The 14,698-nt window shown below is 41.1% G+C and overlaps 1 protein-coding gene across 4 annotated transcripts in view; it reads left to right on the forward strand.

Annotated features, from left to right (window-relative positions):
* Positions 1-14,698, forward strand: part of sybu (syntabulin (syntaxin-interacting)) — a 133,135-nt gene that overhangs the window by 102,790 nt on the left and 15,647 nt on the right. For all 4 annotated transcript variants that reach the window (XM_072252742.1, XM_072252732.1, XM_072252761.1 and 1 more), the window contains one exon: positions 3,904-4,101. In XM_072252742.1, coding sequence (XP_072108843.1) covers positions 3,904-4,101 — 198 coding nt within the window. The remainder of the gene's footprint in view (positions 1-3,903; positions 4,102-14,698) is intronic.

Below are 14,698 nucleotides of genomic sequence, written 5' to 3' on the forward strand. Positions count from 1 at the left end.
TACTCGTTGGAATTTAGAAGATTGAGGGGGGATCTGATTGAAACGTATAAAATCCTAAAGGGATTGGACAGGCTGGATGCAGGAAGATTGTTCCCGATGTTGGGGAAGTCCAGAACAAGGGGTCACAGTTTGAGGATAAAGGAGAAGCCTTTTAGGACCGAGATTAGGAAAAACTTCTTCACACAGAGAGTGGTGAATCTGTGGAATTCTCTGCCACAGGAAGCAGTTGAGGCCAGTACATTGGCTATATTTAAGAGGGAGTTAGATATGGCCCTTGTGGCTACGGGGATCAGGGGGTAAGGAGGGAAGGCTGGGGCGGGGTTCTGAGTTGGATGATCAGCCATGATCATAATAAATGGCGGTGCAGGCTCGAAGGGCCAAATGGCCTACTCCTGCACCTATTTTCTATGTTTCTATGTTTCTATACCCTTAAAGTTAACCTCCAGGTTGATTCAGTAGTGAAGAAGGCGAATGCAATGTTGGCATTCATTTCTAGAGGAATAGAGTATAGGAGCAGGGATGTGATGTTGAGGCTCTATAAGGCGCTGGTGAGACCTCACTTGGAGTACTGTGGGCAGTTTTGGTCTCCTTATTTAAGAAAGGATGTGCTGACGTTGGAGAGGGTACAGAGAAGATGCACTAGAATTCCGGGAATGAGAGGGTTAACATATGAGGAACGTTTGTCCGCTCTTGGACTGTATTCCTTGAAGTTTAGAAGAATGAGGGGAGACCTCATAGAAACATTTCGAATGTTAAAAGGCATGGACAGAGTGGATGTGGCAAAGTTGTTTCCCATGATGGGGGAGTCTAGTACGAGAGGGCATGACTTCAGGAGTGAAGGGCGCCCTTTCAGAACAGAAATGCGAAGAAATTTTTTTAGTCAGAGGGTGGTGAATCTATGGAATTTGTTGCCACGGGCAGCAGTGGAGGCCAAGTCATTGGGTGTATTTAAGGCAGAGATTGATAGATATCTGAGTAGCCAGGGCATCAAAGGTTCTGGTGAGAAGGTGGGGGAGTGGAACTAAATGGGAGAATGAATCAGCTCATGATAAAATGGCGGAGCAGACTTGATGGGCCGAATGGCCTACTTCTGCTCCTTTGTCTTATGGTCTTATGGTCTAAACACCGATTACTCTAAACAAAGTTCAAAAGTTCAAAGTACATTTATCATCAAAGTATGTATACGTTATTCAATCCTGAGATTTGTCTCCTAACAGGTAGCCATGGAACAAATAAACATAAAAGAACCCATATAAAAAAAGATCGTAGAACACCCAATGTGTAGAGAGAAAAAAACACATCATGCCCACAAAAACACCCATAAAACAATAAAAGAATCCATAAAACATTTGTGTGGAATTTGTTGCCATGTGCAGCGGTGGAGGCCAGGTCGTTGGATGTATTTAAGGCCGAGATTGATAGGTTCTTGATTGGACATGGCATCAAAGGTTACTGGGACAAGGCTGGGAAATGGGGTTGAGGAGGAAAATAAAAGGATCGGTTGTGTTTGAATGGCAGAGCAGATTTGATGGGCCAGATGGCCTAATTCTGCTCCTGTGTCTTATGGTCTTAAAACAAGACCGTTGAACACCCTATGTGCAGAGAGAAAAATAGACATATCATGCAAGCAAACAGTGTTCTGAATTGAAGTCTGCAAATAGAGTCCCATAGTTCAGCATATAACCAAATCGTGGCACAGTGATCTGAACCGTCCCATCCCTCTCCTTGGGCCCCAACGCTCTGACCTTCCAATCTGATCCAGTGCCAAAATAGATGGACAAACTCTGTGCTCAATCGCCTCGATACACTCAAGGTCCTGGACCCCACTACCGGGATTCAACCTGTAACTGATCGCTCTGATTCAGCATGGTCCAAACATCGAGTTCAGTGGAGTCGGTGAGCTCTGGGGCCTGGGCACAGTCACTTGGATTCAGCCCGTGGCATAGCGTTCACAACAATTGAACCTCAGGTCTTCCTTGCTCACGGCAACATGCCCGCCACCTCGCCTCGCCTCGCCTCGCCTCGCCTCAGTTCTGCCACATCGAATTGCCTTCAAGTCCAGTCCAAAGGGAAGTTACAGACTATTGCTTGTGATGATCATTTGCCAGGAAAAGTTTCGGTAACAAAGTATTCAGTTGTTTTCTTTGTTTCGTTAGCCACCATTCAGAAATCACTGAGGTTCACTAGTGCCATCTTAAACCGGATCTTAAATCCTGCCTACAGTCTTTAAAATGTGAAGTTTTCCCATTTAAAACAATTCTAACCTGAGTCCTTGGATATTACTGTTGAATTTTGGTGATCTTGCAATCCAAAATTCTTCATGAGGCATAAAATTTGTTAGTTATAACATTTCTTAAGTATAATAAGAACAAAGAACTAGGAAGATGTGGTTGTTTTACACTAAAAACTAGCTCAAACTGGAAAGGTAACAAGACGTTCTAGTAGTGTCAATAACCTATGAAATAACTAGATCAACTTATCTGCCACCTGTTACAAGAAAAGTAAGAAACCTTCAGGAAAATAGAATCAGCGATACTACAGCTACTGGAAAATTCACAAACAGTATACACGTAGGTTATATAAAAATACAAGCAAACATAGGAAAAGTTAAACTATGGGAAAAATACAAATTCATACTCTAATTCAACACCTAGCTCCTTGTCAACATAAGAACTCTTCAATTGCTTTCATAAGTTTCATAATTTTTTCAATAGGATATACCTATAATATTTTAGCCTTTGAAGCATTTGCTCATCACGTTGTGCAGAAATTATTCCTCCGAAAATCGTCTTGTGAAGTTCCTCCATAGTATTTGCACAAAATAGATCTTGCAGGTTTTCAAATAAATGCACATACACCTATTTATTAGGTACTGCGTGGTCATTTGAGTTATTGCCTCCTTCCTGTCAGCTTGAACTAGTCTGGCTGTTCTCCTCTGACCTCTTATATTAAGGAAGAGTTTTCACCCACAGAACTGCTGCTACTGGATGTCTTTGGTTTTTTTTTCTGTTCTCTGTCCATGCTAGAGACTGATGTGTGCAAAAATCCCAGGAGTGCAGCGTAGGTTCACGAGGTTAATTCCTGGGATGGCAGGACTGTCATATGTTGAAAGATTGGAGCCGACTGGACTTGTGTACACTGGAATTTAGAAGGATGAGAGGGGATCTGATTGCAACATATAAGATTATTAAGTGATTGGACACGCTGGAGGTAGGAAACATGTTCCCGATGTTGGGGGAGTCCGGAACCAGAGGCCACAGTTTAAGAATAGGGTAGGCCATTTAGGACAGATTTGAGGAAAAACTTTTTCACCTAGAGAGTTGTGGGTCTATGGAATGCTCTGCCTCAGAAGGCAGTGGAGGCCAATTCTCTGGATGCTTTGAAGAAAGAATTAGATAGAGCTCTTAAAGATAGTGGAGTCAAGGGATAGGGGGAGAAGGCAGGAACGGGGCACTGATTGTGTATGATCAGCCATGATCATAGTGAATGGTGGTGCTGGCTTGAAGGGCCGAATGGCCTACTCCTGCACCTATTGTCTATTGTGATCAGCAGTTTCTGAGATGCCCAAACCACCCCATCAGGCACTAAAAAATAATTCCATAGTCAAAGTCAATTAAATCCGATTTCTTCCCCATCCTGATGTTTGGTCTGAACATCAACTGAACCTCTTGACCATGTCTGCATGCTTTTAAGCATTGAGTTGATGGGCTGATTTGATAATTTATATTAACGAGTAGGTGTGAAGGTGCACCTAATATAGTGACCATTCATTATTATTTTACTTTACAAATTAAAATAAACAGGGTTTATTAACAGACATACTTTTGACAATGGAGAAATTACTTTTTGAGAGTATATGCGGCGGGGTCACCATAATGACTACTTCACTTCTTTCAATACCAGCCGAGGTGTACATGGAAGAAGCAGTGCTTCTAGTGGACACAAGCAGTCGGTGAGCCCAACGCTTACTCGGGAGAAAGATCCGGTGTCAGCAGTGTATAAAAGCACAGCCAGCATCCGTGATGTCTACGGAGCCTCATCGCGAAGCAGCAGTAGTAACTCTGGCTCTTACAAAGGCAGTGACAGCAGTCCAACCATCAGGTATATTGACAAAAATGCTGCCTCTCATTTGGCTGTCAGAAGTTTATCATTTATGTTCTGTGCTTGCTATCTGCATGTTTTATAGTTGCTTTTTGCATGAACTGTTCAACTTTGAGCCCTGACTAACCAATTTTCATTTTACGATAACGTATAAATAATGCTGTCCAGAATATTGCCACACTATGGAATGGAGCATGGTTCTATTAACTCCTCTAATAATCATGTGACATCTTTGCAAATAAAGTAATGAAAATGAATCACTACCAGTTTGATCAGCAGACACAAATGCTTTAAAATTTATATTATTCCATAAATCTCTAATGATAATTTAAACATGAAAGTATTGCAGTAAATTGTCAGTGCTGGAAAGGCTGTCTGGGTTAGCGTTACTGTGGCATTAAAAGGGTACTTGAGCTGTAATTGGACAGTTAGTCACAAGGGACACATGATTTTGGGTGTTGTATCTGTCATCTCCAGCAGACACCAACAACCACAGAACTCTGGATTAGCCGTTTTAACAAGAGGCAGATAATTGGACAGTTCACCAATGGTGACAGGAATGAAATGAAACAGAAAATGAGGTGTATTAGCCCCACTATTGCAGGGAACCAGGCTGGATACAGGACATCTAATATATTACTGAAATGGAACTAAGAGGGATTAAGCAAGTGAAGAAGGATAAATTAGCAAGAGGTGTCTCAAATGTCTTCTAGAAACATGTGTTCATTAAAAATCTGATCAAAGGAAAGGTGTGGACTGAAGGGAGACCTTCTTATGAATGTAGAGCCCATGGCAAAGGGACTAATTAAATACCTCAGTCCTGCGTCACTAAAGTAAGAGGGCCTTGACACATTGCAGGAGGAGGTAGGGAAATTCCATGGAATAGAGTCATAGAGAAGTACATCCCAAAATCAAGCCCTTTGGCCCATCTAGTCCATGCCGAAAAGATTTAAACTGCCTACTCCCATCAACCTGCACCGGAACCATAGCCCTCCATACCTCTACCATCTATGTGCCTATCCAAACTTCACTTAAACGCCGAAATCAAGCTCGCCTGCAGCACTTGCACTGACAGCTCACTCCACACTCTCACAACCCTCTGGGTGAAGAAGTTTCCCCTCATGTTCCTCTTAAACTTCTCACCTTTCACCCTTAATCCATGACCTCTGGTTGTAACCTCACCCAACCTCTATGGAAAAAACCTTCTTCCATTTACTCTATCTATACCCCTCATAATTTTGTATACCTCTATCAAATCTCCTCTCAATCTTTTACAACTTAAGGTGTAAAGTCCCAATGTATTCAATCTTTTATAACTCTGCTCCTCTAGAGCTGGCAACATCCTTTAAATTTTCTTTGTAAAGAGAATGTAAAGATAAAATAAAAAAAGAAGGAGGGGTTAAATTGATCTTAGAGGAGGTTAAAAGGTTGGTTCAACACCAAAGGACCTGTAGTTCGCTGCAATGCAGTACTTAAAGTTGAAACATTCAAAATAGAAATGTCTTCTGGTTTGAATGTCATGCACCTTGGGTTGCTGAGGAAACTGCGGATGGGGATTTAAACAATATTTCAGCCTTCTCTAGAGACGTTGAGTCTGTTCCAGTCGTTAAAATGGTTCCTCAAGACTGAAGAATTGCAAATGCTGCACACCTGTTCAGCAAGAGGAATAAACCTACAACTTTAAATAACCAAATGGCCTAATGGTGGAAAAACACTTGGAGTTCAAATTGCACAACAAAACTATCCCTCTGATAATTAAGTATTAAAATTTGAAGATGGTAACAGATCTTTTGAGTTATGAAGTATTTTGATGATGTAAACAAGTTGCTGGTGAATTTCCAAAGAATTAAAGGGTATTTCCAGCGGGATCCTTCTAAATTATGCTGGGCCAATCAGCAAGACCTGTCCAGGGAAGAGTGATTGTGAGGTGGAGTGCTTGAGCTAAGTGACAGAGGTAATGGCCCAGGATGTCCCTCTCATTCTGGGAAGTATTCCTTTTGTTTGGGCTTTCCAAGCAGCTGGGTTCCCTGAAACTAATAAAATTACACTTTCCTGCTTTGATTTGTATAGGGTAAGTGCAGCTTTGATAGTCTGTCATGGGATTACTAGTGTATAAAAATTATGTTTTGTTCTTTTTGAGCTGTCAAAAATGGCAGCTATATCAACTGAATAAACAGAAGGTGCAAACAAAGAGTAAAAAGATCATAAGATACAGGAGCAGAATTAGACTGTTTGGCCCATTGAGTCTGCTCCACTGTTTCATCATGGCTGATCCTATTAATATAGTTCTGAAATAGAACGGTCCCCTGATCACCAAAACATTCCCATTGGGTCACATCATAAACAAGGGTCATTATAGGAGAGTTAATAGGCAAATGTAAAACTATGCAAAATAAAGTCATTTTGCCAAAAGTTCCTGTGCGTAATTTGTGAAAGATTTACCCTTCTGGGTCCACCTGCCAATTATCCATCGCTTATCTGATTCTAATCATTAATTTCCAGCCTATTTCCCTTCCTTCTCTCTCCCTCTCCTCACCTCCTCCATCTGTCCTTATTTCCTTATGTTTTTACGCACCAGCCTCCATCTCTAAACTCTCCCCTCCCCTAACTGTTTCCATCTGCCCATCATCCCATCATTCATCTCCCCGCCTGGTTCTACCTATGACCAGCCCTTGGGTCACCTCCTAATACTAGCTATCTTCTCTCTACACTCTGTCCTGATATGGGGTACCAGCCCTGAAATGTCACCTATCCCTTGACCTCAATAAATACTGCCTGACCTTCTGATAAACTCACATAGGTTATTGTTTGCTCTAGATTCTGGCATCTGCAGCCTTATATGTGTCTTTGAAAGATCTTTCCAAATAGCTTTACTCTTGTTTTAATGTACTGAAATTAGCTTGAATTATTCCATATTCGAACATAAATACATGTGTTTAAATTGTAATACTTCTGACATTTGACCTTGATATACTATGGTTAAGCTGAAATTTCTAATGCAAACATAAAACAGCAAATAAGGAAAAATAAGACTTCCAGCAAATTTGATTTAATATCCTTTTTGGAGCAAAGAGCATTACAAAATGATTGAATAAGAAATGTTTAAAAGGATTATGCTCTGCAGAAGGCTAGATACGAATTCTTCACGCCAGGAATCGAGATGGACAGAGGTTATGCTTCCCTCATTATTGCATAAATCTTTTGTAAAATAAGCTGAAACTCTCCATCCAATTCATAATTGGCACAGGAAGAAAACTGATCATCATAATACCTATTTGATGATTTTATCTTTGTAATTTGTAGGAAAATGAAAAGAATAACGTTGGCAAAGATGCTTTTACAGGATAGTGCTGTGGTAAGAGTGTTGAGCGTGATCTTGGAATGTTGACTAAACACTCAGGACATTAACTACTCCAACTTTACTATGCCTTAGAAATCTCCCAGAAAAAATGGTTAAAAAAGGTCACTTCAGATAGCTGATATAGTGGTAAATTCTGAGGCAGTAAGAGCAGTTGTCAGGGGTGTAGCATGAACAGAGAACACGGAGAAAGGAAATATTTTTATTAAAAAATGTAATGTCATAGAACTATGAATGTTTTTCTGGTTTGGAGTCAACAGAAATTAAAGCAATAAATATATTTGCTAAAAATGTGAATGGGAGGTTCTGATTTCAGGTGAGAAATTTTGTATGGTTCTTGTATAATTTTGATTTAAAGATTTTCAACTTAAAAAATGCCTCATAAATCACAAATGATCAGAGCTAATAGTTACAGGGTTTTTTTCCAGGATGGACAATGTGATGAATAAAAGGCTAATTAGTGTCTGGAAGGAATACTTCAGAGATTCATTGTGGCCCCTTATGAGCCTCCTGTCCAATGCCAGTTGTGGGTTTGGTTACAGTTGATTTGAATTAAATCTGCAAGCGCAAGAAGCTGTTCTTCTTTCCATTCGCATTTGCTGTAAAGTCAGCTAATCCCTGATGACTTAACTCATGATTTTGGACTGAACTGGCAACTGCTGGCTCTTTCTGTGATGCCTACTCCCCATTGTGTGTTCTATATATAGTACAAAATGCTTACATCACGTGACTTGCTGTGATCAACTCCATAACAACGCCTTGAATTTAAGACTGCTCAGACTTAATTTTAATTTTGACTGTTGTATATTGGACACTTTGTATATTAATTCTAATTTATTCTTGGTTTAAATATTTCCATTACTAATAGGGCTGCATCTGCCAAGTTTACTCTGTGACAAGGAGGCAAAGTGCTTCTAATAGATCTTGCACTTTCTGAAGAGCTGTGTGGTTTTATGTGAAAGTCTTAAATAAATTTGATTCCATAACACCAGGAGAGGAAGCCACACTCCTGTTACTCATTTGCTTCAGCAGAGTTCCTGATGCTCTTCCTCCTTCAAACATTTAACTTAAGATACATGCCTGTGTTTAATCAGTTTCAATTCAGAGTGGGAGAATGAGTGTAACATAGAGTATAGTACACATTGCTGAAAGAACAAACTATGTTTGATATATCAAAGGACTTAAAATGTGGAATGCACTGTGGACTAGATTTTAATTACTTTTAAAATAGAACTATACCATATAGCATATATTGTTTATAAAGAATTTCCACTCAAAGATGGTTTGGTGGTAGAGGCAGATATGTTAGGATATTTAAAGACTTCTAGGTAGGCAGACAGATGATAGAAAAATGGAAAGCTTTGTGGGAGCAAAGGGATAGGTTGATCTTAGGGTAGGTTAAAATGTAGGTCAAAGGCCCTGTACTGTGCTGTAATAGTCTATGTTCTAATGATCATAGTTCATTTGTAGGTACAGGAGCCTGAAGACCTACACTCAACATTTTAGGAACAGCATCTTCCCCTCCACCATCAGATTTCTGAATTGCCCTGGAACCCATGAACACTACCACACTATTTTGCTCCCTTTTTGCAGAGCTATTATTCATATTTCTTATTGCAACTTTAAAGTTTTCATGTATTGCATTGTACTGCTGTGCAAAACAACAAATTTCATGGGCAGAAATCCTGCTTCGGGTTTGATTCGAAGAAGGAAGTCTGAGAGTCGGAGCGGGAGTGCGGAGGAAGACATTTTTGAAATTTTCGGTTTTTTTTTCTCCGATGGCGTTCAGAGAGGTGGGACTGCGCAGGCGTGTGACCTCGGGCAGTGAAACGTGGAAGATTTAAAAGAAACAGAGCCTCATAGAGCGGGCAGCGTAGTTTGCGGGCGGCGGAGTGAGCCAGGAACAGAGTGAAGACTTAACGGCTTCGGCTCAACAGGCTTAGGCGGAAACGGGTGAGGCGAGGAAGGTTTGGTATTCATTTTCTGTTATTATTTGAGGAGAGGGGCAGGATGAGTGTGAGGGCAGTTTGTTGTTCTCGGTGTCGGATGTGGGAGGCCCTGGAGTCTCCAAACCTCCCTGACGTCTACATCTGCGCCAAGTGCATCAAGATGCAGCTCCTAAGGGACCGCGTTACGGAACTGGAGCTGTCGATGACCTTCATCTGGTCAGGGAGAGTGAGGAGTTGATAGAGAGGAGTAACAGGCAGGTGGTCACACCGGGGCCACGGGAGGCAGACAAGTGGGTCACGGTTAGGAGGGGGAAGGGGAAGAGTTAGGTAATAGAGAGTACCCCGGTGGCTGTGCCCCTTAACAATAGGTACTCCTGTTTGGATGGTTTTTTGAACCAACATGTCGAGGACCCAAGTAGAGAGCAGGCTATTCTGGACTGGGTTTTGAGCAATGAGGAAGGGTTAATTAGCAATCTTGTCGTGAGAGGCCCCTTGGGTAAGAGTGACCATAATATGGTGGAATTCTTCATTAAGATGGAGAGTGATATAGTTAATTCAGAAACAAAGGTTCTGAACTTAAAGAGGGGTAATTTTGAAGGTATGAGACGTGAATTAGCTAAGATAGACTGGCAAATGACACTTAAAGGATTGACGGTGGATATGCAATGGCAAGCATTTAAAGATTGCATGGATGAACTACAACAATTGTTCATCCCAGTTTGGCAAAAGAATAAATCAAGGAAGGTAGTGCACCCGTGGCTGACAAGAGAAATTAGGATAGTATCAATTCTAAAGAAGAAGCATACAAATTAGCCAGAAAAAGTGGCTCACCTGAGGACTGGGAGAAATTCAGAGTTCAGCAGAGGAGGACAAAGGGCTTAATTAGGAATGGGAAAAAAGATTATGAGAGAAAACTGGCAGGGAACATAAAAATGGACTGTAAAAGCTTTTATAGATATGTAAAAAGGAAAAGACTGGTAAAGACAAATGTAGGTCCCCTACAGACAGAAACAGGTGAATTGATTATGGGGAGCAAGGACATGGCAGACCAATTGAATAATTACTTTGGTTCTGTCTTCACTAAGGAGGACATAAATAATCTTCCAGAAATAGTAGGGGACAGAGGGTCCAGTGAGATGGAGGAACTGAGCGAAATACATGTTAGTAGGGAAGTGGTGTTAGGTAAATTGAAGGGATTAAAGGCAGATAAATCCCTAGGGCCAGATGGTCTGTGTCCTAAAGTGTTTAAGGAAGTAGCCCAAGAAATAGTGGATGCATTAGTGATAATTTTTCAAAACTGGTTAGATTCTGGACTAGTTCCTGAGCATTGGAGGGTGGCTAATGTAACCCCACTTTTTAAAAAAGGAGGGAGAGAGAAACCGGGGAATTATAGACTGGTTAGCCTAACGTCGGAGGTGGGGAAACTGCTGGAGTCAGTTATCAAGGATGTGATAACAGCACATTTGGAAAGCGGTGAAATCATCGGACAAAGTCAGCATGGATTTGTGAAAGGAAAATCATGTCTGACGAATCTCATAGAATTTTTTGAGGATGTAACTAGTAGAGTGGATAGGGGAGAACCAGTGGATGTGGTATATTTGGATTTTCAAAAGGCTTTTGACAAGGTCCCACACAGGAGATTACTGTGCAAACTTAAAGCACATGGTATTGGGGGTAAGGTATTGATGTGGATAGAGAATTGGTTAGCAGACAGGAAGCAAAGAGTGGGAATAAATGGGACCTTTTCAGAATGGCAGGCAGTGACTAGTGGGGTACCGCAAGGCTCAGTGCTGGGACCCCAGTTGTTTACAATCTATATTAATGACTTGGATGAGGGAATTAAATGCAGCATATCCAAGTTTGCGGATGACACGAAGCTGGGCGGCAGTGTTAGCTGTGAGGAGGATGCTAAGAGGATGCAGGGTGACTTGGTTAGGTTGGGTGAGTGGGCAAATTCATGGCAGATGCAATTTAATGTGGATAAATGTGAAGTTATCCACTTTGGTGGCAAAAATAGGAAAACAGATTATTATCTGAATGGTGGCCGATTAGGAAAAGGGGAGGTGCAACGAGACCTGGGTGTCATTATACACCAGTCATTGAAAGTGGGCGTGCAGGTACAGCAGGCGGTGAAAAAGGCGAATGGTATGCTGGCATTTATAGCGAGAGGATTCGAGTACAGGAGCAGGGAGGTACTACTGCAGTTGTACAAGGCCTTGGTGAGACCACACCTGGAGTATTGTGTGCAGTTTTGGTCCCCTAATCTGAGGAAAGACATCCTTGCCATAGAGGGAGTGCAAAGAAGTTTCACCAGATTGACTCCTGGGATGGCAGGACTTTCATATGAAGAAAGACTGGATGAACTGGGCTTGTACTCATTGGAATTTAGAAGATTGAGGGGGGATCTGATTGAAAATTATAAAATCCTAAAGGGATTGGACAGGCTAGATGCAGGAAGATTGTTCCCGATGTTGGGGAAATCCAGAACGAGGGGTCACAGTTTGAGGATAAAGGGGAAGCCTTTTAGGACTGAGATTAGGAAAGACTTCTTCACACAGAGAGTGGTGAATCTGTGGAATTCTCTGCCACAGGAAACAGTTGAGGCCAGTTCATTGGCTATACTTAAGAAGGAGTTAGATATGGCCCTTGTGGCTATGGGGATCAGGGGGTATGGAGGGAAGGCTGGTGCAGGGTTCTGAGTTGGATGATCAGCCATGATCATAATAAATGGCGGTGCAGGCTCGAAGGGCCGAATGGCCTACTCCTGCACCTATTTTCTATGTTTCTATGACAAATATCAATGATAATAAACATTAATCTGATTCTGATGATTTAAGGACATTAAATTTTAAAGATCACTTAAGTAACTGCTTTTCAAGAAAGTCAACACTTCTCGGTGGATTTTGCGGACTTCTAATGGATGACATATTTAATTAAATTACATATATAAACTTGTTTGGAATCACATTGTAGTAGTGGACAATTCATCTGTATCATCTGTTTGCTGCTGTTTATGGGTGAGCTGCTTTTGAATAGCGTCCCACTTCCACAGACAGCAGCTATCTGTTCACAAATGATATACTGTTGTTCATTGAGAACAATGATCTCCTCATCAGTGACATCTCTGTTTCCTCGGTGAGGACATCCAGGTTGGCAGATTGCTGATCTATTAACATCCAAGCTGCTCCAGTAAAGCAGAGACTGGAAAGATCAGCCGGCATCAGCCTGGAAGCAGGAAGACTGTCTCTGCATCCAGAAGCTGTTACCTGTAGTATTGGCCTCTTTGTTAGGGTTGTTGTTGATAGCCAACAAAGAGACTGGAGTCATAGTCTACTAGCTCTTCACAGCCTTCTCTGAGAACTCAGAGTCATTGAAATGTACAGTGCAAAAACAGACCATTTGGCCCATCTAGTGGGCCAAACCATTACAACTGCCTACTCCCATCAACCTGCACTGGGACTTTAGCCCTCCATACCTCTACCATCCATGTGCCCAGCCAAACTTCTCTTAAACATTGAAATTGAACTCGCTTGCACCACTTGTGCTGGCAGGTCATTCCACTCTAGCAACCCTCTGAGTGAAGCTTCCCCTCACGGTCCCCTTAAACTTTAAACCTTTCAGACTTAACCCATGACCTCTCATTGTAGTCCCACCTATCTTCAGTGGGAAAACTCAGCAGGTCAGGCAGCATCTATGGAAAAGAGTACAGTCAACGTTTCCGGCCGAGACCCTTCCTGGGCTACTAAGTTCATCCAGCATTCCGTGTGTGTTGCTTGGATTTCTAGCATCTGCAGATTTTCTCTTCTCAGTGGTAAAAGCCTGCTTGCACTTACCCTATCTATACACCTCATAATTTTGTATACCTCTATCAAATCTCCCCTCAATCTTCTGCATTCCAAGGAATAAAGTCCTAACCTATTTAACTTTACCAATCACACTTTATCTTGAGATGGTTTGAAGCTTGAGGCCTCCATTGCCTATTAGAATTGTCCCTTTGAGAAACCTGCTCATCCTATTTTAATAATTTTCTGATGGTAAGCTGTGGTGATGTTTTTATAAATGTATTTTCATGTAATTTTATGACTTTTTCTGTTGATGTCCCAATTTGATGTAGTGTGAAACACAATGACGGTTGAGCATAACAAAAAAAAAGGATGGAATCTAATTTCTATGCTGGCGTGCTGGTCTAAGGAATTAAAGTGCAGCACTGGGGAATGCTGTTATGCCAACCTGTTTCTATGATTCCATCTTTTAGATAATTACTTTCCCCCTGAGCAACAATGCATCCTCTGCTATCCCACAAGAGATGTCAGGTGAAGCTGTGCACTTAATGTACAGAAGCTCTAATGTAAGAAACTTTACAGACACATTCCTAACATCACAGTGAAAGTGTTAGGTATTGAAGAAGGGGAAAGAGGTGGGGATGAAAAGATTGAAGGTCTGTGAAGATCTACCAAAAGACCTGAGTTGAGGGTGAGCAAAGATGTTGAGAGAATTGCACTGTGTAGAAGGAAGCAAAACCAGAGTAACCCAAGGTCAAGGAAGGATTTCTAATCTGAGCACTTTGTGCAGGAACCGAAAGTACACAGGTAAGTGAGAGCTGGCATGGGTTACAATACAAGCATCTGCATTCTCGGTGAGCAAAACCATTGAAGAATGAAGGAAAAAGAATGAGTATAATATTCATTTCTGATACAGCTTTGTGGTTGCAAATGTTATTGATTAAGATCTATGGATATTTTCTTCCCCATTCTCTTCATTCCAGACAGTATTGATTGATCACACATCAAAGAGAAAAAGTCTTCATTGAAGAATGCCTGACCTCTGTCCTTAATACTAAATAGTAATTTTTTATCACCATTATCAAAGCAGAATGTTGATGCTTCAAAAAGGCCTTCTGTCAGTGTGCATATAAAGATTAAATGCTTTTTTTTTGATTATGTGATGTACATTTATAGATTGATACAAAAAGATACAATTAAATTGAAGGAATCCAGAATAAAGTAATGCAAAATGAGGGACAACTAATCTGTATCATCCTGAGTCACTTAAGATTTATCTTTGAACGTTACTTATCTGGAATTGTTTTCTTATTTGCTGGATCAAACCATTTATGTGGTTGTGACAGAAATTATGGCGTATAAATTTTAAATGTGTAAAATTGCTTTGCATAGAGACTTCCTTGCAGTCATTTTATTCTCTTTTTTCCCCCTTTTCTCTCTTTCCACTGTCAATTTCAGAGGAAATTGCTCGAGATACGTAGTAAGTCAACTTCTGGGTGAATAAAGCA

This window comes from Mobula birostris, chromosome 1 (genome assembly GCF_030028105.1).
Source record: "Mobula birostris isolate sMobBir1 chromosome 1, sMobBir1.hap1, whole genome shotgun sequence".
Classification (NCBI taxonomy): Eukaryota; Metazoa; Chordata; class Chondrichthyes; order Myliobatiformes; family Myliobatidae; genus Mobula; species Mobula birostris.